This window comes from Panulirus ornatus, chromosome 18 (genome assembly GCF_036320965.1).
Source record: "Panulirus ornatus isolate Po-2019 chromosome 18, ASM3632096v1, whole genome shotgun sequence".
NCBI classification, from domain to species: Eukaryota; Metazoa; Arthropoda; class Malacostraca; order Decapoda; family Palinuridae; genus Panulirus; species Panulirus ornatus.
This window is the reverse complement of record NC_092241.1, coordinates 35,661,913-35,687,359: the sequence shown is the minus strand read 5'-3', so window position 1 is coordinate 35,687,359 and position 25,447 is coordinate 35,661,913. Positions and strand designations below refer to the sequence as shown.

The 25,447-nt window shown below is 44.1% G+C and overlaps 1 protein-coding gene across 12 annotated transcripts in view; it reads right to left on the bottom strand.

The window, feature by feature from the left end:
* The window catches only part of LOC139755028 (paired box protein Pax-2-A-like), a 231,974-nt gene that overhangs the window by 34,988 nt on the left and 171,539 nt on the right, over positions 1–25,447 (bottom strand). For 10 of the 12 annotated variants that reach the window (XM_071672970.1, XM_071672979.1, XM_071672975.1 and 7 more), the window contains 2 exons: positions 23,900–24,097; positions 12,297–12,514 (listed from right to left, as the gene is read on the bottom strand). In XM_071672970.1, coding sequence (XP_071529071.1) covers positions 12,297–12,514; positions 23,900–24,097 — 416 coding nt within the window. Of the gene's footprint in view, positions 1–12,296; positions 12,515–23,899; positions 24,098–24,147; positions 24,346–25,447 lie in introns of all 12 variants that reach the window. The other 2 variants (XM_071672971.1, XM_071672978.1) reach the window with 2 other exon arrangements.

The window sequence follows — 25,447 nt, the reverse complement described above, 5'->3', positions numbered from 1 at the left end:
TGCCGAGTTTTGCAATGTCTACCAAGTAGTGGGGGGCACAAAAGCAGCCAGCTCTCGGGAGCAAAAACCAAAGTAATACATATAAAAAGAAGGAGAGTGAACCAACATTGAGTCGTAAGGCAAGTCGGTCAAGTTTTGAAGTTAGTCTGGGAGAGTTGATGAGATAAACTGCGTCCGACTCAACTCTATCAAGTAAGGATGAAGAGCAAGAACCACCCCAGTTGCGAGAGTAGCACTCCATACATGGACGGATCAATCCTTTGTGTAAAAGGAGGGACAACTGTTATGGGGAAAAAAAGAAATTTCCACACCTAAACAGGACGCAATTTTCTTAAGAGGAAGACTTGGCTATTCCCATACTCTGGGCTTTCCTAGATAGTGTGGATGTTACAGTAATGCTAAGTATGCTCACTGAGTCGAGATGGAATTACAGATCCGTCAAAGGAGAGAGAAAAGAGAGAAGTTATCGATAGAGAGATGGGCAGAAACTGGGTCTTCGAGGTATTAATCTTGACAAGATTTCGTGTACGCCACTGACATATCCTGTCCAAATCTGTTTTTATTGAAGTTGAGACAGAGATAAAGATCGAGTAAATACGAGCATATTTGAAGAATGTGGAGGAATGCAGTGTTGTGTCGTCATCGTATGAATACATGTGGCTAATTGTAAAAGAAAGAAAATCGATGATGAAAAGTAGTGAAAGTGTAAAAGACAGGAGGGAAGGAAGTCTTACTCTCGCAGAACCCCATCTTTTGAACATTCACAATTACCACACAACTTCTTAAAGTTATGCACGTTGTTTGCATCATACAAAGCCTCAGTCATTCTAATCCGTTTATCGACCACTCATACAATAAGACTGTATCTAAACATCCTTTTCGACAAAATTCTTACTTAATTTCATTCTTTGTCCTCTGGTTGTCCTATCCCAACATCTTTCGAAGAAACGTTCACTGTCTGGTTTATCGGGTTAAAGTCTGTGATCAGGTCACCCCTCTCTTTCTCTTCCAAGGTAGGCAAATTTAAGGTTCCTAGCCTTTCCCTGTAACTCAGTCCTCTTAAATATGATACCATCTTTGTTGCCTTCTCTTATACCTTCTCTATTAGCTCTGAGCATTATAGAACAAGACAAGCGTATAGTCTATGTTGTTGTGAGCAGCCAGTGTCAGAAGCGGTGAACACCCTCGTCACGGATCCAACACTGAGCAGACAGGCAGGGCACCAGCAGCCCTTCCCCTACTTACCAAGAACGCGTCTTCTCTCACTCTCCCAAATGGCTGCCATATCTCAGGCCGCCGCTGCCAGCCACCTCTCCCGCAAATCTGTTCTTGGCCTCTAGTGAGTAGGTAGTGGTTGTGGTGATGATGGTGATGGTGATGATGACCGTGGTGAGAGTGGTTGTGATGATGGTGTCTGAGGTGGTGGTGGAGATGATGATGCTGATGTTGGTTGAGGTAAGAGTGGTGCTGAGAGTGGTGTTGTGTTGGCGGTAGCGTAAGTGTTGGTGATAGAAGTGATCCTAGTTGTGAGTGAGGGGCTTGCAGTGATGGTGTTCATGGTGGTGATGATGGTTGTGGTGATAATGTTGGTGCTGTGGTTTATGATAAAAGTGACGGGAGTATGACAGAAGTAGCTGTAGTCGTAGTGTTGGTGATGGTGGTGGCGGTGATTTTGTCGGGATGGTGATGTTGGAAATAATCATGGTGACTGTGGTAGATGGTGGAGTTTCCAGACGAGGAAGATTCAGAGAGGTGAGGGAGCAGTAGAAGGTGGTAGAGGAACTGGTATTGGATCTAATGATGGTGTTGTTGTAATGGTGGTTTCTGTTGGTGTAACGATTACTCGTTAAGAGAGAGAACTATGCGATATTACTATACACAACAGAAATCAAACAACAACAGAGCACTGGGTCCTTTCGATAAATACTGATGCATAGGAATGCGGTCATGAAAGATTGGCTTGATAGCAAGAGTGATGACAAAGGTGAATCTATTGTGGTGACAGCATCAGTCACTGTGACAAGGGTGAGAGCATTAGCTACAGTGACAGTGGCAGCAGCATCTACTGCATAAACATTAAAAAAGGTGTCAGCATCTGCAGCTGTGGCATTAACAAGAATGATATCATTTGCTGCTGTAGCACCGACAAGGGTAACAGTATCTGCTTCAGTGACAGCAACAAAGGTGACAGCATCTGCTACTGTGACACTGACAAAGGTGACAGCAGCATCTGCTACTGTGACAGTGACACAGGTGACAGCACCTGCTGCAGTGACAAAGTAGATAGCACTGCTGTAATGAGAATGCCGACGGTGATAGGATCATCTTCTCTGGATTATACTTCGTTAATTCTTAAATTATTTTTTTCAGTTTCCAAGGCAAAGATTTGTCATGTAATCACAAACCCGATACCGATGGTACATATGATTACAAATGACAACGAATAATGTCCTCTCTTACGGATTTGCAGGTAAATAAGGTTCACCTTTGCTTATAAGCTTCGCTTGTTGCACTACCGACGCATCCAGCCATTCACAGTCCATTATACAAAGCTCTTATGGGGAACAAACGAAAGCTTAACTGCCCCAGTCGGCGTAGTAAACAGCTACTGACAATGTATTATGCAAGTCCATCATATATACGAACGCTGACCTAACCACCCTCGACATATTTATGATGGCGGCCATTTCCATTCATCTACAAGTAAAATGGGCAAGTGCTGCTGATCACTCGTTAAGCCCGGGTGTAATTACCGAGCCATTGCCTAATTTGCATATAAAGCGACGGGAAGGGACGGCACTATATCACGGTGGGCTGTTAGGGACAGGGAACGAAGGCATTAGTATGACTTTCGACTTTCAATCCTACGTGATTCTCGCATATTCACCAGTGTTATGTCTGGCGAGGTCTGAGGATGCAGGCTCTCCAGGCAGATGGTTAGGTACTGGAAATATATAACTCATGATCGCAACGAAGGGGAAGAGGCCCGTTTTCTGTGCGAGCACTAAAAGTACAGTCAGGCTTCTATGTTTTTTTTGAGAGGATGAAATTACAGAGCAAGAACACTGGATAGGACATCTGACCAACTACCTGGCCGATGGGATGCTGTTATTTATTCATCTTTTTCTTCTTGAATACGTAGATCACAGAAACCCATCTGTTAGGTCATAGGGATTTCCAAAAAAACAAATCGGTTCTTGGAATTTGGTAAACAGTCATAGATTTACGAACATAAAATATAACTGCTGACTAAATAAAACAGTTTAATAATAGGACTATAAACTGTCGATGTAACATAAACTAAATGCATACAAAAAAAAAAAAAGTATTGCCAACAGTGTAATTCGACAGGTCATTTAAGTCATATGATTTACGGTAAAGTGGAAGGAAAGAATCAAAATATGCACGCAAGTATTTCGGACATACATGTCATGATCGCTATGACGGAATGTGACGTTATGCTCGCATACAGACACGGAAGCATCACACAAGACTGGAGGTAGGGGGAGGTGAGTGGTGTTCATCAGAGGTAAGCCCAGAAGGTGTACAGAAGACACCGAAGTTTTAGGACCGTGGGTGTAACAGTGGCAGAGCTGTAGGTTGATTCATTCAAAGGCTATTAACAACCAACAATCATTAAATGAAGGAGAAAATTCGAAGCATATACGTTACAAAAAAAAGAAGAAAGAATAAAAACGACAAATATACATGACAAAAAGTATACTGATGAAGGTTTTGAAAGAATTCTGGAAATATATATTGAGATCATCTAATATCACTTTGTAAACCCTAATATAAACAACCTAAGGATATGATAAAAGAAAACGATCATCAAAGACGCGATAGAAAACTCGATGAAACCAATATAGTCATCAAATACCAAATGAAGCCGATAAGAGGTGATCAACTCTAATCACGAGCAAGTGTGAAACTTGATACAGAACAGCAACCAGTGAGCCTTGGATACTTAGCGAGGCAGCCTATCCAAGCAGCGACTAATTTACTGCTGCAGCCCCTGAGGTACGATAATTCTCGCTGGCGTTCGAGACAACAGGTAAACACAGGGGAGTCATCCATACACGCCCGCACACAGACTCATTAATCTGATGGAATGTTTGGAGCCTTTTGTGAGTTTTCTTCTAGCTTTAGGAGAGACCTGGGGATCATACTTTTATAGATGAATATATCTCAGTAGTCGACGTCTATAATGTTAAGTCCCTTTAATATGTTGCGTTATGGGATTCCACGATGGTTCTTTTCTGACACATTACACCATGTCTTCATTTCTGATATCACGAGTGTACTCTCGAGACGCAATAAGGAAAAGAGAGGAAGAACCCGACTCTACCGAACGCCACGCTCATTACGCGCCACACAGTACAACCACCACCACCACGAACCTTGTTGCTCGTCGTACATATTCAGAAAATCACTCTCGGGAGTTGGGGGGGACCTGCCAGTGTCATCAGAGACACTGACTTAATTCTCCTTGAAAAAAAAATTCTAATTGAATAAATGGGTTTTAATGGCTGGCATCCTTTTTAACTTGTACAAATGAGGCATAAGCGATTTCCCAGGATGAAATTAATTGCAATCAGGGGAGCGGTAAAACTGAGAACGATAGGTTGGGGAGAAGCGTCTTCTTGGCTGCTCCATCACGGATGCCAACCGCAAGGGGTTTCCACATCATTCATATATTGTTTTATATTCCCATGTTGGCGGGTCACATCCCGAGGCGGAAGGGGAAAGAAGGAAAACAGGATTGTTCTTCAGGCAATGGAGTATTCTCATTGTGAAGTGTGTCTTCGAATACGAGCGAGTTTTCCTCTCATTGATCGAGCCACCAACTGCGAAAGGTTGGCAACCCCAGGCCCTGGAGGTAACAGCTCCGGCAGGTGTAAATCAAGTCGCACTTAGTCGAGTATTAATCCAGAGTGGGAGATCCAATCCTGTGTGAAAGCTCTTGGAAGGAGGTTAATGATGGGTGCCATTTTTCCCCCCCCCCTCTAGTGATGCACTTCCTTTGTCGGACCTTGATCCCAGCGTTTATAGATTTACATACTCGCCAGTGTTCCTCGTCTGGTGCAGTAGCAGATTGCTTTCTGTATTCAGATATCGGGATGTCGGTGTTAAATTTATGGTTTCTATTGGGAAGTCCCCTTTAATGAATGGTGGGAGGAAGTGAATCAATATATAAGTACAAATCATCATACCTAACATCTTTTGAGTAATGAAAGGAGAACAAAATGTTAAAGGAATTGGCACAGACAAAAAATAGGTAAACACTGAGAGAGAGAGAGAGAGAGAGAGAGAGAGAGAGAGAGAGAGAGAGAGAGAGAGAGAGAGAGAGAGAGAGAGGAAAAATGGAAGAGAATCATATGGATGTAATGAGCGTGGTGAAAGTAAATGAGCTTGGAAAAGAGGCCAGTATGAAGAGATACTAGGGGATTACTGCGCATAGAATGGCAATAGGTGAGCGTAAACAAATCTAGGAGAGTGGGCGAGGAATAGGAAGCGTTTAGGGAAGCAGTGCTCACATGTGCGAAAGAAGTGTGTGATATGTGGAAGGTAAGAGAAGGGTATGTGTAAAAGAGTAGTGAGTGCTGGCGTGAGGAACTTAAGTTGCTGGTGAAAAAGAAAAGAGAGTGTATGGGTGTAATCTGCAGATAAGGAGTGCAAGTGATTGGAAATATACAAGAGAAATCGGGAAGAGATCATGAGAAAAGAGAAGTGTATGGGCTGAAAAAGAGGGCAATGAGAGTTGGGTTGAGCGAGTATCAGCAAACTTCGGAGAGAACAAGAAAATGTTTTGGAAGGAGGTTAGTAGTGTGAGAAAAACAAGAGAACAAGTGGGAACATCAGCGAAGAGGCAGTGGGAATGTGGCAACAGGCTGAGTTGAAGTGAAGAGATGGAGTTAGTATTTTGAAGGATTCTTGTATGTACTCGATAAGAGAATGGCAGATGTGGTTGTTTCAGAGGTAAGAATATGCCAGGTAAGAGAGTCATGGCTAGTGCATTAGTACCACTGTATAAAAGCATGGAGACATCCGTGACTGTTCGAATTACAGAAGTATAAGCTAGGTGTGTGTGTACCTGGTAAGTGGTATGGTAGAGTGGTGATTGAGAGGGTGGTGGCATGCTCACAACATCAACCTGGGGAGGAACATGTGATGTAAGGAGTGTTAGAGGATGTACGGATTAAGTGTTTGCTTTGAAAATTTGCCTTAAACATACTTAAGAGAAACAGGTGGATTTGTATGTAGCATATATGGATCTGGAGAAAGTATATGATAGGGATGGTAGAGATACATCGTGGAAGGTGTTACAAATATATGATTTGGTTTGGCATGAAGGCCGTAAGAGGTTGTAAAGAATTTTCGTCGTGAAATTGATGCATGTGTGCGAGTAGGAAGAATGGAGGATAAGTTGTTCCTGGCAAGTCTGCAGCAGAGGTTTGTGATGTCATCATAGCTGCTTGATCTGTGTATGGATGGGGTGGTGAGGGAGATGAATGCAGGGGTTTAGTGGTGGAGGTGCCTGGTAGGTGAGTTAGTTACTGTTTACTGATGACACAACACTAGTGGCAGATTTGAGTGGTAAACTGCAGAAGTTGGTGGCCGAGTTTGGGAGACTGCGTGAAAGGAGAAACTTGAGAATAATTATCAATAAAAGCAAAGTTATTAGGTTTAGCAGAGGGAAGACGCAAGTTAGCCGAGGTGTGCGTTTGAATGGAGAGAACTTGAGAGAAGTGAAGAGTTTTAAACACCTGGGAGTAGCCATGGCAACGAGTGGAACTATGGGAGATGAGTGAGCCATAAGGTAATCTTATAAAGTCTTTTATGCTGTCTGAAATGGCATCGTCCTCGCTCAATATGTTTCATTCGCCCACCACTCTTAGTACTTCTATACGTCTTTAACAGGTTTCTTGCTTACTTTCAGCAGAATTGTTTCTGCCTTACGTTTTTACAATAACGGTTCACTGTTTACGTCTGTTTTGACTAGCTTTACCAAGTAACCTGGATCTTTTATTTTCAGCTGAATCTTCGTTGCCTTCCTATGGATCTTCTGTTTAGGTCCTCATGCTTTTTCGGGATGCATGTTTGTTGCCTTTCTATGGACCTTCTGTGTAGGTTCTTTGTGCTTTTTTAGGTGAGGTAACTAAACTTGAGAAGCATAATCTAAGCACATTATAGTTTTAGCCTTATGTAGGATGTGAACAGCCCGCGGAATGTTTTCTTGTCTATGGTCTTAAACTCTATTATATTACTTTCTGGGAGACAATTTGACTCCTTTTCTATTTTCTTAATTTAGGCCTCTGGCGATCGGTTAGGGACGATGCCAATTCATATGTCTCTCTCACACAATGATTCGTGCAGATTATTTCCTGTTAGATAAGCATGTTGAGGATGTCTTTCACTGGGCCCCATCTTCATTGAATTTCATCAGCCTATGTATCAGACCACCTCTAAGTGTCTCTCTAGGTCCCCTTGTATGTGGATATAATTCTACTCTTCTTTTTGACTTCTTGCATTAGCTGCAAACATATTAGAGTGGAGCCATACCTTCTGGCAAAATATAGATCAAGAGGAGTAATGGCTATAGAACAGTACCCTTCGGCACTCCACTGGTGACCAGCCATTTCATAAAAGGCCTCTCTTGATATGCGTCCTTTGTTTCCTTGCACTAAATAAATTTTCTGTCCATTGAAGCAGTATCTCTCTGATTCTTGCTTGGTTATCTAGCTTGCTATTAAGCCTCTCATGTAGTATAGTGTCCAACCCTTTCTGGAAATCCAGATACAAGTTATCCATCTAGCATTCACTTTTGCCTAAAGCAGAGCTCACTTTTTCATAGAAATTTAAAAGATTCTTTATACATAAATTCCTGCCCATGAGTGTTTCCACGGGACCCCTTCAGCTTCAAGGCTGCGCTCCAATCAGAAGCAGGAAATTGATAGACTTCTATGGAATGAGAAGTTCCTCAATAAAACTTCACTTCTTTTCGTCGACTGACAATGATGCAATCTTTCCGAAGGTGACTTTCAGTGGTGTAACGACAGGCAGGTACACTCTGGCAACTCTTATCTATCTATCTATCTATCTATCTATCTATATATATATATATATATATATATATATATATTATTATATATATATTATACTTTGTCGCTGTCTCCCGCGTTTGCGAGGTAGCGCAAGGAAACAGACGAAAGAAATGGCCCAACCCCCCCCATACACATGTATATACATACGTCCACACACGCAAATATACATACCTACACAGCTTTCCATGGTTTACCCCAGACGCTTCACATGCCCTGCTTCAATCCACTGACAGCACGTCAACCCCGGTATACCACATCACTCCAATTCACTCTATTCCTTGCCCTCCTTTCACCCTCCTGCATGCTCAGGCCCCGATCACACAAAATCTCTCTCTCTATATATATATATATATATATATATATATATATATATATATATATATTTTTTTTTTTTTTTTTTTTATACTATTCGCTATTTCCCGCGACAGCGAGGTAGCGTTAAGAACAGAGGACTGGGCCTTTGAGGGAATATCCTCACCTGGACCTCTCCTCTGTTCCTTCTTTTGGGAAAAAAAAAAAAAAAAAAAAAAAAAAACGAGAGGGGAGGATTTCCAGCCCCCCGCTCCCTTCCCTTTTAGTCGCCTTCTACATATATATATATATATATATATATATATATATATATATATATATATATAAGTAGGTGTTACCGGACTCGGCTTTAGTTTACACTGCAAGTGATATTTCATCTTTGGCTGTATTTGCAAGTTTACGAAACAGAAAACATCCTCGTCAAAGACTTTCTTTAAAGGAGTCCTTCCTTTCCCTGCTACTGAGATTAGTGAAACCTTGAGCTGGAGGAGTCCCTGGAAAAGGTATAACGAGGTGTCACCAGGAGCCTTTCAGAATTGGGTCTGCGGTAACAGTAAAAATGAATCACAAAAGATATATGTGTTTTCTAAAGTTTTCTTCCTTTTCATTTACTCCGTTTTTTTTTTCACTCTTTCTCATCCTTTATGCACTGCCATTCAGGGCCAAACATGATTTCCCTAGTGATGGGTGGCTGATCCCGCACCTGCTGAAGTTTCTTGAAAAGCAGCAATGTTTTTGTAATTTACATTGAAGTCGTCTATTTGCAATCAGAAGCCATCATACACATATAACTCCATGCACTGTGTACATTGCCTAGAAATCTACGTCGGGAATATTTTGTCCTGACAAGTAACATATGTTCCATTTAATCTGAGAGTTATGCAAGTGCAGGTTCTTATGTTAGTCGAGACAGCACGGGCAATGCGTGTCCTAATCAAAGCTATCTCATTAACGCTCTCCCTCTCTTTCTCTCTCCATCTATCTCTATGAGTGGATGGGCCGTTCTTTGTCCGTTTCCTGGCGCTACCTCGCTGACGCGGGAAACGGTGATCATAGTATATATATATATATATATATATATATATATATATATATATATATTATACTTTGTCGCTGTCTCCCGCGTTAGCGAGGTAGCGCAAGGAAACACGAAAGAATGGCCCAACCCAAGAACATACAAATGTACATACATACACGTCCACACACGCACATATACATACCTATTCATTTCAACGTATACATATATACATACAAAGACATATATATATATATATATATATATATATATATATATATATGGGAGTGGATCTGGCAGCGGATGGAACCATGGAAGCGGAAGTGGATCATAGGGTGGGGGAGGGGGCGAAAATTCTGGGAGCCTTGAAGAATGTGTGGAAGTCGAGAACATTATCTCGGAAAGCAAAAATGGGTATGTTTGAAGGAATAGTGGTTCCAACAATGTTGTATGGTTGCGAGGCGTGGGCTATGGATAGAGTTGTGCGCAGGAGGATGGATGTGCTGGAAATGAGATGTTTGAGGACAATGTGTGGTGTGAGGTGGTTTGATCGAGTAAGTAACGTAAGGGTAAGAGAGATGTGTGGAAATAAAAAGAGCGTGGTTGAGAGAGCAGAAGAGGGTGTTTTGAAATGGTTTGGGCACATGGAGAGAATGAGTGAGGAAAGATTGACCAAGAGGATATACGTGTCGGAGGTGGAGGGAACGAGGAGAAGAGGGAGACCAAATTGGAGGTGGAAAGATGGAGTGAAAAAGATTTTGTGTGATCGGGGCCTGAACATGCAGGAGGGTGAAAGGAGGGCAAGGAATAGAGTGAATTGGAGCGATGTGGTATACCGGGGTTGACGTGCTGTCAGTGGATTGAATCAAGGCATGTGAAGCGTCTGGGGTAAACCATGGAAAGCTGGGTAGGTATGTATATTTGCGTGTGTGGACGTATGTATGTGCATGTGTATGGGGGTGGGTTGGGCCATTTCTTTCGTCTGTTTCCTTGCGCTACCTCGCAAACGCGGGAGACAGCGACAAAGAAAAAAAATATATATATATATCCTACGCTATGCTAGATACAATTTATCGACCAGCCCCTAGGGGAGGATGAACAGATGGGTGAAATGTGAACAACAACCGCAGCGAGGAATTGAACCTGTGCCCTAGAATCCTGTGGCCCTTGAATGTGTCACGGTTAGGAACGCTAACCACAGAGGTTACACCATGTCCAACAATCTGACAGTATCGTAGTTTCCGCAAATTAGAGCTTTCCTTCTGTTTTCTACGTTCAGCTCTTTATTTATATGTAATTCCTGTCTAATCAGAAAAAAAAACTTTCTCCCGAGCGTGCTCTACTCCTGTTTTAGGTTGGCGTTGCGAGTCCTGTTAACAGTCCTGATCAGGTCTATCGCTTATGCTGCCTCCCCGTGCCCGTCGATACAGTCATGTGGCGGGGTCTAGGAGGGGATGGTGAGTGCTGAACTCTCCGCTCATCCGGTCAGCCTCTCTCTATATTTGCTTTACAGTGTGTGGACTCTGTCATGCTGTGTTATACACTGGGTTACCATTCTCATCTGATTGAACTCTTCTGGATGGTATGGTATGTAGGATCTGATTAGAAATAGTGATTACGCCAGAGACATATTTCTGAAAAGAATTAAACTTTTGCAAGAGCGAGTCGGCGTCTGTGGTTTTCACGAGACACTGGGATTTTCCTGTGGGTGGTGAGAGCAACTACCCCGTCCAGCCAAGATGGTGAGCAAATCTCTCGATAATCAACTTTATGTTCAGTTAGAATGACTCTGTCCTGATTCCCAATGTCTGCAGGACCAAATTTATAAATCAATAAAACGAAACATTAAGAAATAAAGGTATTTCAAGGACGAATGACAGATACTAAGACTTGCGAAATATTGCCACTGGAATCTGGCAACACCGCACCTTCTTCACTCTGAGGCAACGGTGCCGATCCTGGCGTGACCAAGGGATCAGCTGCGGCTATTTTCTCACGTGGAATATTTCCTCACTGAGAACTACGCAGTGTTTTACCGTAAGACAGAGAGTTTATCGGGTGTTAGGGTGAAGGCTGCAGTGTTGACTCTCAAGTGTAGAGAAGGGTGGGATGGGATCACCAAGGTCTAACTGTATTGATCCTGGAGGCATCCAACGTGATGAAGTTTCTGGATCGATTCTAAGGTATGGGTTGACTGGAGTGAGTTCCAGTGAAAGTTGAGAAATGAATGTGAACAGCTCAACATAGAGAAGGAGGAGGAGGAACACAAACTTTATATACAGCCAATAACAAATGAATGGAACAAATGTATTACTACAGATATAATGTAAAGGAAAAAATATACATATATAATAGAGTCTTCAGGAAGAATTCACGAAGGAAATCCGGAAGAGCGAGTGAAGAAAAGAGAAAGAAAATGTGGAAAGGCCTGGTTCCGCGGAAGAGGGGATGGCAGGGGACCATCATAACGCCGCTGGAAAATCATTCGTTTCGTCGCCCTAGAGATAATGACGGGGATCCTCGACGGGTGGTGAGATCAGAGAGGCTGGAGGAGATAACCAGCTCCGGCTGCCGGAGTATCCACGTACTCACTTCCCCTGGTGCAAGGGAGTAGGACTCAAGGTTTCTTACTCGACCAGGAGTCTAACTTTGAGGGAAGATACTTTAAGTGGGTTTCCCTGATAACTGAGAGTCTTTGGCTGATGTACGTCTAAACATCCATGACCAAGCGATATGCTCAGATATCTTAAGAAATTACCAATATAAGCCGTCTGAATAATGGTGTATTGAACCTGATGAAAGAATAAGAACAAAAGAAGGTGAAGGGAAGGGTTGTTGAACCTTCAAACACAAGATGTACTCACCAGAATCTTCCCTCTTCCTCTTATTGATATTTCCATTAGGATCTGTGTGGGGAGGGATACCAAGGATGCCGTTGATGGAGTAAGACCCGGGGCGCTGGAGGGCGGTCTCGTGGGGCGTGGGCGGGGCGTGGGTGATGACGGAGGTGGCCTGCGACACTGGCGAGAGCGTCCCCGGCAGCCCGTGCTTGGCCTTCTCCGCTGCCTTGTTGCGCACGATTCTGTGGGCACGTGAGAGCAGGGGGGGTTAGGTGGAGATGGGCATGGCACTGTATCGGTGGTGAAGGTGAGAGTGGTGGTGAGATGACGGGGAAGGTGGGTGAGGCAGCAGCATAAGGGTATGGGGGTTAATGAGACAGAGGTATGGTACATAAAGGCGAGACAAGGGGGTTGTGTTCAAGAGGAAGGTAACTAGGCACAAATAGAGTGGTTAAGGGGTGGTAAAGGTGGGTCAGTAAAGAGCCCGAAGGTCAGAGGGTAATGAATGAGGCACGGCAAATTATTAGTGGTCAGGGGAGGACTAAAAGGGGAGGAGCAAGACAATGATAGCCAGTAGTTAGTGAACATTGTAATAAGATAATGGTGGTGGTCAAGGGGCAATGAAGGGAGCACAGCAACCTGCTAGTTGTCAGGCTACTAGTTACCCAATGGACTGAAGGGTCATCCGGTGCAAGAATGGCAGGTTACGAAAATGAAGATCATTTTGAGGGTAATATGGAGGTCATGAATGAGTGAGTGAGTGAAGTTTGATAAAACAAAAACTTAATTTTCTACACTGGTTGAAATGGTGTCGTAAATGCTGGTTAGGGTGATAGGCCTGTAATGAGAAAGGTAGTTAGTGGGGAACATGGTGCTAGATGAGGTGATCAGCCAAGGAATTATCATAGTTCAAATTATTATTGATTTTGAATGATATACCAAATCACATATCTTGTTTTCATAATAGCCGACATGGCACAACCCTAATCGGTGGAAAGAAAATAAAAATGATGAATAAAGTAAATGAAACATCTGAGTTTCTCAGGTAAATGTAAACATGGAAAAGTTATAGAGGGAAGGAAAGGCAAAAGAAAAAAGTCTTAATTTCGCTATTCAGAGAGAAGAGGTATCATAAAAGTCACACCTCATTTGGATGATTCTTATACAGATTTCACGAGAAGCAGCACCTGGCGCGTGCCACGGGTCCAAGCCTCGCTAGCTGGGACACAACCAGACGGCTCACGAGATTAGTGGCCGAAATGATACTTGCAGAACAGAGAGAGAGCAGTAACATCAAGTAGACGGAAAGGGGTGGTCAAAGAGAGGTGCAGAATGGATAAGAGGGAGGTGGGTGAAGTGGTCGGTAATCCAACGAGGGGCGAATGAAATCCCTCTGAGCATTTAACAGCTCCTCACGACAAAGAAAAAAAAATAATTTCGGTATCTTAACAGCATCCCAATTTTTGATGCTCAGAGTGTGGGATTATCATGATAGAGTTAAGAATGTCCAAAATGTTTCTGCCACTGCAAGGCTGAACTGTAGTGTTTGAATTGTAGTGGGAAACGAGTGAGATTTAGAAAGAGATATAAGTAGAAGCAAATACTGCAATCTAACGTCAGCATTTTTGCACTCGGTTCTTTTGCAACATCATTGTATTTACCCGCCCAAACCACATCATACCCACCACTAGCCCCTAAGTAGAATACCCTCCCAACAGCCCCGAAATAGAAACAAAAAGGATTCCCGCTTCACATTTCAACAACATATACTACTCCAACAAACACGACATAGATATAACACACGTACAACAATTCTTTAACTCTTAACTACATAACCTTATGACTCCTTGTTCCGGAACCCCTACGTCCAACAGCAACGAAATCATGGACTACCCAGGATTGACACAATGATTTAACCTCGCCGAAGAAGACTTCACTCGCGGCTTAACCTCATGCAGGCGGAAACCAACAATACCAACACACTGTTATGACTCAACAAGAGCCCACCCAACTCATTCTAAAACTCCACTGCACTAGACATACGCCCATCTGAAAGTGCACTTCCCCTAGGTATGTTCGAGTTAAATTTTATCGCATGAACAATGAACATTGCTCATCTCATCAACAGTATAAACACCAGTCCAACAAATTACAAGACCTTCCCTGCCCAAGATGCAATTTCTATACCGAAGCTGCTGAGCCCTTACTCCCTTATTGGATTGCACTCACCTCATAGACATGCACAGCATTACAATTCTTGACTTATAGTCCCGCATGTTGGAAGTGGCTACCTCCTTAGATACTATGAAAGCTTAACAAACGGGGATTTTAGGGTAGGGGGTTTCGGTGCATTACACATGTAGGTTCGAGTATGGATATGGGCGGATGTGGCATTATTTTCGCGTTTCCTGGCGCTACCTTGCTGACGCGGGGATGGCGATGCCGTTTCCTGTGGGGCGAGGTGGCGCCAAGAATGGATGAAGGCCAGCAAGTATGAATATGTACACACACACACAGACACACACACATATATATATATATATATATATATATATATATATATATATATATATATATGTGTGTGTGTGTGTGTGTGTGTGTGTGTGTGTGTATGCATGAATATGTGAATGGATGTGTCTTTCTTCGTCTGTTTCCTGGCTCTAGCTCGCTAATCCATAAAACGGCGGTCAAGTATATATATATATATATATATATATATATATATATATATATATATATATATATATATATATATATATATATTCTTTCATACTATTCGCCATTTCCCGCATTAGCGAGGTAGCGTTAAGAACAGAGGACTGGGCCTTTGAGGGAATATCCTCATCTGGCCCCCTTCTCTTTTCCTTCTTTTGGAAAATTAAAAAAAAAAAAAAAAAAATATGAGAGGGGAGGATTTCCAGCCCCCCGCTCCCTCCCCTTTTAGTCGCCTTCTACGACACGCAGGGAATACGTGGGAAGTATTCTTAATCCCCTATCCCAGGGATAATATATATATATATATATATATATATATATATATATATATATATATATGTGTGTGTGTGTGTGTGTGTGTGTGTGTGCCCGCGCGAGCGTGTAGGACTCTTTGACTATTCGCTATTATTGGAAAATGTACCGTGAACATCCATATGAAGGCTACAGTGTCTTCACAATATCTGGCTACGTCCGCTCCCACCGTCAAAATAAACCAGCAAAGTGAACAAGAAAATGTGAAACAAAAACAAACAAACAAGCATTTCCTGTAATCCAAACCGTCAAAGAACATGGGATGAAGAGCATCGGGTCTGGCTTTGTGAACCCCAGCATTTAATGGGTGTACTACCGCCCAAACACGGCGCTGAGGAATGGTTGAGGCAGCCACGCCCCAGCTCGAGCCATTCCACCCACCCTCACTCACTCACTCACTAGTTGGCGGCCACGCCCTCACATCAGGTCGCGAACCGACATTCACCGCCGCTCATCAGATTTCAAGCACTCGAATTAATATTGGTGATGGCATCGATTACCAGCGGCGCTCCGGCACCCCGCCCTGACAATTACGAGGGTCAACAGTGAGCTGACACGCCGAGATAACCGAACGGTCCCTCCCTCACCCCTCCTCCACACACACACACCCCCAGGCTTCCCAGGCCACTCGACTGCTCCACTTCCCGCCACCGCAGGTGATTAGACCACACGGTCCGGCACTCACATAGTCTTGCCTTGATAATTACTTTCCGACGCCTGTACCTGCTTCAGTAGAAATTATCATGTTATAATACGCATGCATTACCAGTACCATTCTCTTAATTAACCTCCGAGCAACTATTTGCCTGAGAGATATGAAAGGGGATTGCATTACAGAGAGAGAGAGAGAGAGAACGTTGACAAATGGTTACGCGTTATATAACCGTCCCCATCCCTGTCAATAATTGATCATTACAACGTGGGGAACGGTGAGGGTCAACAAGCAGGCAATTATCCTTGACCGCTCTATCTGGCGGTGGCCGATAACACACACACACACACACACACACACACACACACACACACACACACCGTAAAACGAGCTAAAGAGGCGTCACGCCGCCTCATAAACGGTGCTCCCATGAGGTGCAGTGATACTCGAATGTGTGAGGGAAGAATCACCTTCCTTGTGCTGTTCGAGTTATAAACCCTCACTGAGGGAAGACGAGGAGGCTGAAATTAACAAGATGGACACGAGCAAATCGTTCCATCATACCCGTCACTTCCCCACCGAGCGGGGTAAATAGTTCGGGTTTTACACGGTAAGTTGATGTCACGGTGAGATGATCCGGTGGCTTGTAACATGAGTTCATTGCGTCCCTTATTACGAAATTATCCCAAGAGGCGGGCTTCTCTTTCAGCAGTCAACAAATGTTAGCAATCTATATCACTTAAAAATGGGCTTCTCTTTCAGCAGTCAACAAATGTTAGCAATCTATATCACTTAAAATTGGACCTGTAATAATTACATAATGATATGTCGGAAACTGAGGGGGGGGAAAAACATACAGCATTATGGGTCACATGCATTACGTCTAGAACACGTGTGCGTTGTTACTGTGGCTCCACCCTTGGCAAACATTCCCATCGGAGTACCACGCACACACACACAACCACGAATGGTTTATATGTGGCCCAGTGATTCGACGACGAATTCAGGTTACTGATAACCCCCGTTAATCTCCAGTATGATTGAATATGTATACCCTGAACGTCTTTACACCATACGCCTTCATATCTGTGAACAGCTACAAGTCTTTAGGAGCAGAGTGAGGAACCTTTGGCGTAAGAGGTGGCGGCGGCGTGGAGGGGGAGCGAGCGACAGCGTTGGACGTCACAGCAGTAGCCTGGGCCGCCCCCCTCTCGTCCCCTCTCTCCTGGGAGCCGCGCCTACATTTGGTCTTCCTCTCTTTATTGCTAATAAATTCCTTTATTAATTCGTACTCCTCCCCTGATGCACTTTTACTTTATTGGAACACTCCCTCGGGGCGACCGCCGAGGGGGACTTCTTCGGATTTTACTTACTGATATTTTGGGAAATGTCTACTCGAGCGTTATTTGAATTCGTCTGCTGAGGAATAAACTAGATGGGGCCTCTAGAACAAGGGTGGTACGAGGCAGGCAGGCAGAGGGGGAAACTCACTGTTATCCGAGTGAACGACCAGATACATGACATATGTACTCATCAGCTCCATCAATGAGTTGCTCACTACGCCATCAGTTCGCCGAGCGCAATAATTAAGTGAACATTGAGAGCATTGGATTCCCATTTGACTGGGTAGTACAAGCCTTCGCGGATGAGTGCAAGGTGTCACACGCTTGGGTAGCGGTTTCGCCTGTTTTCGTCGCGTCCTCTCGTGGCTCAGCTGCTGGTCTAACATCAAAATGTAGAGTTAAACTTGTGGAAACTGCAGCGCCGCTGTGTTTCTCGTCGTTGGGATTATCGATACGGGGTAATGTTCAACCCCAGAGAAATTGACTGTACGAAAAAAAAAAGTGGTAAGAGGCGTTGGGATGGGAGCATGTGTAGCCGAGCAGAAGTAAGGCGGGTATTGTGGAGGTGTTGGGGAGGGCAGGAGCGGTGGGACAATACCGAGGGGCGCCGTCCACCTGTCGCAATCGAGGGCGACGCCAGCAAACCCCCCAAGCCACTCGGCTCACTCGATACAATCAGCTTTCAGTGGTTTTCCTTTCTTATCATAATTACAGTCCTAATAGACACGTAAACGAGGCCATTACTGATAAAAGGAGGAATGTGGAAATGATGACACACGAAATGCGAAAAGGACTGTTTTTTGAAGCCTCGTCCCTCTGGTTCTCCGTTTATTTGATGAAAAGTCTTCCTCCTCATTGCCCCGACCTTCCTTTACCCTGTCCCTCCAAGCGCACACCGACCAGAAGGTCTGTTAATAATCGGTCAATAGGCGTTGATTACGGCCATCAACTGGGGATAATCTTGTTGAGTGGAATGTCTCCCTGCATCATCACCTTCATGGTTACTTACTACACGAATGGGAAAAAAGAAAAAAAAAATCTACATTGCAATTAATCTCGTCCCTCAAACATTTAGTTACGCTGCTATTAAGTGCAACAGTAACGTTCAGGTATTAACGCAAACACCAACGACTACGAGGCTGTTTTGACTGCGTCGCGATGAAAAACGATGTTCTCGTTATGATAAATACCGACAGCGCTCCCAGAGTGGCCATCATAAAAATACAAATCGGAAACAAGATGAAGGTCGTATACATCTGCAACGTATAATATACATCCATAAACACGACGAACCTTACTTTACTAACATCAAAAACATTCAGACCTAAAGCAATCACAAACACGAACAACGCGCACAGGCAGACCGCTCTATCAACATCGTTCACATGATGACCATTCTATACATGAATAACATATTACGTACACCCACAACGCTCACAGGTTACGCATCACAAACACCAGCACCTGACGTCTCTTCTACCAACATTACCCGACCCAGTGAACGTATCCCTAAAGCTTTACCACTATAAGCATAACGGAGATCAAGAGTGTGCATAAATAGCTGGCATGAAAGAGCCGTCTACCAGAGAACATCCCCTAACGTGTACAAACTGACCATCACAGACGCCAACAGAGAGCAACTGCTCACCAATACGAACGAACGTCAGTGTAATCTGGGCGATGCTCACCATCGCCATAAACGTGTACATGTCGACCGTCACACACATCGACAACAAACATAATGTGACTGTCCCGAACGCTAGCACTGTGTACGTGCTTCCTGTTACATCATCATCCACGCTCAATCTCATCGTCACAAGCGATAACCACGCTTCTAGCCTGACACTCACGAACATCCACTGTAAATGTTAGGGACACTAAACATTTTGCATGAGCTAATCCTCACGAATACCATCAGCATGCCCCTCCTGACCGTCAGGAACAGAAACGGTGACCATTACGACCATCAGCAGGAGGCATAGGTCACGAGCACCAATAATACGCATAAGCTGACCATCATGAACTCCAGCAATACGCCTGAAGCGGACTGTCACGAACGCCAACAGCATTCACAAACTGATGTTTTAGATCAAACATCGCAACAGACTCATGATAACCATACCGAAAACAATAAGTACACAAGCTGACTGTCACGGAAATAAACAATGTTCACAAGATGAATGCCTTGAACACCAATAGCGCTTACAAGCTGACCACTACGAACACCATCAACGCTCACAAGCTGACCTTCTCGAACACCATCAGTGTACAAACTTGACGTATGTTTACCGACAATACACGATCCAGTAAACATTTCTCCGGTGCTTCACTAATAAATCGGGCGTGTAAGTGAGGCGTATACCTGTCCTCATGGTGGAGACTGCCAGGGAAATGCCTATCACTCATGATTATTTGAGTCTGGCTATGAGTTAGGTGCGTAAGGATCCTCGTGGTGGGGAACTGTAGTATATCCAGTTTTTACGGCCTGTTAGCCAGGGCCACGGCATACGACTCGCCCTTGGCGTCCCTCCCATTGTTTCCATCCCCTCATTGGTACTTTATAAAGGAAGAAAACGGAAAGAGGCGGAGTTTAATTCGAAGGAAACGAAAGGAGAGTTTTCATTCATAGAAAACGAAGTGAGCGAACTTGTTTTCAGTCTATTATCCTGGTATATGATCCACAACCTAATAGTAAGTTTCTTTTAGCTCGTACTTTCAAGGTAGTCATTCAGATTCACGTTTGTTCTGGACTCGGACATTTTCTTGCAACATCACTGTCGCAAGAAAAGTCTTATACCGCATACACGAACACAGTCTGCCTGGCCGCGGGATCAACACATGTGCAACTCTGGCAAGTGGGGGGTTTGGCGTGGCCCGTCGGCCGGCGGGAGGTTGTTTATGAAGGCGTATTGGTGTTCAATCGCTTGTAAACATGAGTCCTTCTGTTGTTGGCTGGATGTAAGAGCCTGGAGAAAGGACGGAGGAGAGAAGGAGACGGGTGGTGATCTTCAGCCCCATAATACCGAGAGAGAGAGAGAGAGAGAGAGAGAGAGAGAGAGAGAGAGAGAGAGAGAGAGAGAGGCTTACGATTACATATGACCAAGACCGAGTTGTGTGAATTGTGTGTTGTTACGTGTGAGATGGAGAGATTGCAAGTTTGTGGAATGAGAGCCAACGCGTGGGTGAGGCAGAAAGAATAGACAGACAGCTACCTGGGCCAAAGGAGTGATTCTTGACAGCTACTGAAGTGCTGGCTCACTTTGCAGCCGTCATTATCCCTCTCGATGAGAGAGAGAGAGAGAGAGAGAGAGAGAGAGAGAGAGAGAGAGAGAGAGAGAGAGAGAGAGAGAGAGTCCCAGCCTAGCCCGATGTAGTCGGTTTTGGAAATCGATGTTACAGTCGGCACTCGGGGTTAAGTAAGGCCGGATTACATTTTCATCTTCAACATCAGTTTTAAGATCATTTCTCCACCCTGTCCTCTACATCATAAGAAAGTCTCCGTGATTACGTCTCCATATTTCAACTAAATCCCTGACAGGATTTCCTCAGCCTCAACTCGAGAGAGAGAGAGAGAGAGGGTCTCCAAGAGCGAGAGCAAATGAAGGCAGTCCCAGCTGGAGGGCATTAATCCAGCCCTCAAATAAGGAAAAGCTAATTTAGTCGTGAGCGGAGCCTGATCTTCATCTGTCAACGTCGCAAGTTTTCCCGTCAGGAAGATCAAGATGGCGGACACCATATTTGTTGCTTGGCTGATTCGCCTCATCCGGAAAGTTTTTAAATTTTTTTCTTCCCCTTCCCCCTAAGAAGAAAAAAAATAATCCGACTCATTTTATAGAAATATGACACACTTATGGCTAGAAGGAATAAGAGTGATTAATAATCGTACGGGTGAATGCAATTAGAATAGTGACTGAAGGGAAAGATGGGGATACTTTTTTTTTCTTTTTATATAAGTCTTTCGATGCTTTCATGCTCGCCGTTGTGTGGAAAAGGATTTCCGGTGGTACTCGCTCCAGGAATTATGATTCCTTCCTCTTTTTAGCTCACACGCTCGAGAGAGAGAGAGAGTCTGACTCTGTTCCCTTGAAATCTTCTCATCTCTGTTTACATGTTTGTTTCACACGATGTAAAGATGTGAAATACATCTAAACGGGAACGACTTCAACCACAATCACAGAATCGACGATGAAGAACAGATAGAAGTGAAATCTTGTTACCGTAACAACTGAAACTTTCCCTCAATACAGCAAACTCGAGCGCTGAGTTACTCCACACAGCTTCAAGGAGAGGGAGGGGACATACACTGTAGCCTTGCAAGAGAGGGACATGGAATCCTCATCAAAGGACTTATCATCGATTTTCGGAACACAAATACGAGCAGCATCGTGGCCAGACGCAGCAATGCAGCCTTCCCTGTCTTCTTCACAATTCGTTGTTGTAGTTGTTTCTTCTGTTGTTCTCAGGTTAATCGCTATGGCTCTCTTTCATTGCTCTGCATTCTTCGATCAGGACTTGAAGAAGATACCGAGGAACACGATGTATTTCTCTCAAGTCTTAACACCGTAAGAAGAACCGGATGAACAAGTGATGGCGAGTGTTGATAGCGCCGTTCGTCGCTGTGTTGGTGCGCAAGGATATTAAGACTGAAACAAATAAGTGATAGAGAGCGAGAGTGATGACGCCTTCCATTACTGTGGTGGTGAGAGCGGCTCCCCCTTCCTCTTCTCCTCCTCCTCCACCGTCACTACTGCTGCTGCCTTCCCCCTTCCAGCCACCAGCTTTAGGAGCCATCTCAGCCAATAAGGACCTAAGCAGGGGTCATCAACTTCTCACATGGTCGAAGACCTTTTGTCTGTGAATAGTCTAGTTTTTAGACGTCCACGATAACTGAATGAGGTCATTAACGACGCCAACAACCCACTGATGAGGTTAGTTCTTATTGGGTGATGGCTGGTATATAAGGCCGTGGTAAGACTACTGTATCTCGGTCTCATTTCCTATTCGTCTTTGCTGACGGGAACCTCGTCAGGTCTCTTGCTCAAAATTCAACGGACAATGTACATCCCAACAATTTTTATTTTGCCCAAGGCAGATTTATGCGTAGAATAAATAGCTAGCAAGTTAGGCAGGGCGCGCCCTAGAAGAGTTGGAGAGTCGCCTGCGTCAATTTGCATTGCAAATGTGCGAAGAGGAAGAGGATAACGAGCGGGTCGCCCCCGTATTAAACATAAACCCCGCATTACTGTGTTGCAATCCATAGTTAAACTCATCAGCAAACACCAAGGGCTGTTCGGCGTCCCCAAAGCACAATGGTGAGAGAGCTTTTTTAATCCCGAAGCGACTCGAGATAATGGCTTCACCAGAGGCCCCTGTATGATCCATTAAAAATTTTGCATCGTCGGTGGATGTGTGCAGAATAAAAAAAAAAAGAAAAAGAACGAGGACAAGAAAAAAATTCTTGATATTCTTGCTTTTGGATGTGAAGCCTTAGAGTGAGCTCTTTATCGCTGTCATAATACGGACTAGGTACAAATACCAAACGACCTTATTGCCTCGTTCGACCCACTCAAAATCGTTCTGTAATTCCACAGGAGGGGAAAAAGAGATCATTTCTGGAATGTAGGGAAGTAGAATGAAGCTTTGATTCCTATATTTCCGATAACTCTCTTGCCTAAGCTATCCCTATTATGCTCTTAAATTGAATAACAACCTCTCTCAGCTGTGACCTGAATTTTCTTCTTATCTTTAGGAGATACCGGTTGAAAACACTGTGTGATGCTCTGTTACGTATGGCACTGTCTGATACCTCCTCAGGACGTTATGGTTGGGCTAGGTAGGACGTTCAGTCAATACGTGGGCACACCTGCATCTTAATGAGCTGCCAGCCACCCCCATTCGAGCATTAATGGGATCCTGTAAAACAGGCGCTTGTCCCTAACTTCCTCCTGAAGATCTGTATTATCATGTAAACAATATCACTAAGCCATATTAGAGGGGAAAGTCTTGAGACTGTCTTTTTTTCTAATACTTTCTTGTTGATATTGGAGAATATCTCTCTTTCGAAAATAAGTGTTATGTTTTCCGGCCTATTTTTCTAAAATTATGAATGTAAATAACATTATCATCATGGTGTATGTTAAAGAAAAGAAAGATAACCAGTGCAACAACAATAGCACATGTGATTCATAAAATTTCAAAGCTTGTACAAAGCTTCATCGTGTAGTATGTGCTGGAAGAGAGTACAGCTACGTGATGACTTCTCTAGCTTCTACCTACGACTACAGTATGAAAGGTCTACGTGCAGACAAAAACGCAGGTGATTGGAAGAGGTAGATTCTATATGGACAGGACACTGTGCATAGTACAAACACTACTGGTCTGTGCAGGCGACGCTGTCAGACTGACTACAAAACATACACAAAAAGGTGCAGAAAGTTGCTACCTTCTTGAGGCAGCGTGTACGGGAAGTGCAGGCTGGTCACACAAAACAGGGAGCAGGTCTAATAATCTGTGTGCAAGGCAGGCGTCAAATACTCAGGCCACAACAGGCAAGCAGGCAGGCTGGGCAGGGTAGGTGTAGGTCTCCAGTCTACTGCCGACGTTACCTGTTGATGGAGGACACGGAGGGCACGTTCTCCTGGGTACAAACATTCTCCGCGAGCAGCCTGTCTCGGATCTCCCAGGCAAACATGGTCGGGTTCTCCCGTTTGTACCTGGAAATGGCATCCACCACCACGGGAGTCGCTACTTTGGGTTTGGAGCCGCCGATGACACCGGCTTTGTAGCTGCCGGTCTCGTAATATCTAGAAGAGAACGACGGGTAATGGGTTAGTCAGTGTTGGCCTTCACCCACCTGTTAATACTGGAGACAGATGGAACGCCCTCCTGGTCACACACACCATCTGCCAGAAGCCGCTCCCGGATCTCCCAGGCAAACATAGTGGGGTTCTGTTTCTTGTAGTTGGCGATGGCTTCCACCACTGTAGGTGTGGCCACCTTGGGCTTAGACCCGCCGATTACACCGGGTCTGATGGATCCCGTCTCATAGTACCTGCAAGAAGGAATGTTGTGTGTGTGTGGCTCAGGGGAGCTCCATCTACTTAGATTAGTCGCCGACTGGATTCCTCCTCCACCACAGCCAAGCAGGTCACGTGTTACTAAGGGGGGGACAAAGCTGGCTGATGCATAGAAGTGATTACTTACGATACTGATATGCTGCTACTTCACGCAAAATGTGATTATATATATATATATATATATATATATATATATATATATATATATATATATATATATATATATCATTATTACTTATTTAACTTTCCCAGGGCACCTTCCTTTAAGAGAGTGTTACTGCTAACCAGGAACTCTTTCCAGGAGCTCCTGCAGCTCTAAGGCCGCATTACCACCTGTAGCAAGGAAAAGATGGACTACTTTGGAGTTAGACGTTCTTTGACGAGACACTACTCCTGGCGATACAGCCTCGCCAGAAGTGACTTTTCATTTGCGGTCCAGTAACACACACACACACACACACACACACACACACATCTCGTTCCGTCTCATCTCGTTAAAAAATTGCTCACTCCACAAGAGTCTATCATTTCTCTCGTACTGGAAATACAGTAGCTTGGAGTTGGAAAAGAAGCCCTGGAATAACTTTAGGATCTTCTCAAGAACAGGGTCCCAGGGGAAGGCTTTATTATCATCGTCATTCGTCGAAAGGGAGTAGAGTCTCGTTGAAGACCTTCTCACCCCAAAGAAGTCCATCATGTACCTGCTACTGGAAGTAGCGCCGTCTTGAAGCTTTAGGAGTTCCCCCAGCGAAAGAGGTTTGTGGGTTAGGTATCTGTACATATATGCCGGTAGCCACTTGGAAAATGAAACACGAAGATCCGAACTCTTTTGTAAGTATTCACTTCATCAGGGATTTAGTAAACATAGATAGGTTTTACGGACATATATGACAGGTACGACACGTGACCTTATCAACTGGGGGTCAGGCGAAGGTCAAACAATTCTTTTGATCATATAAGGATCTAATTCATATATGTCAAGCCAGTGCAAGTTTTAGAGCTAATCCATGACCTGACCCTGGTCACGTTTCCTATTTGATCTTCGTCTGACCCTCACCTAATGAGGACATTCACATT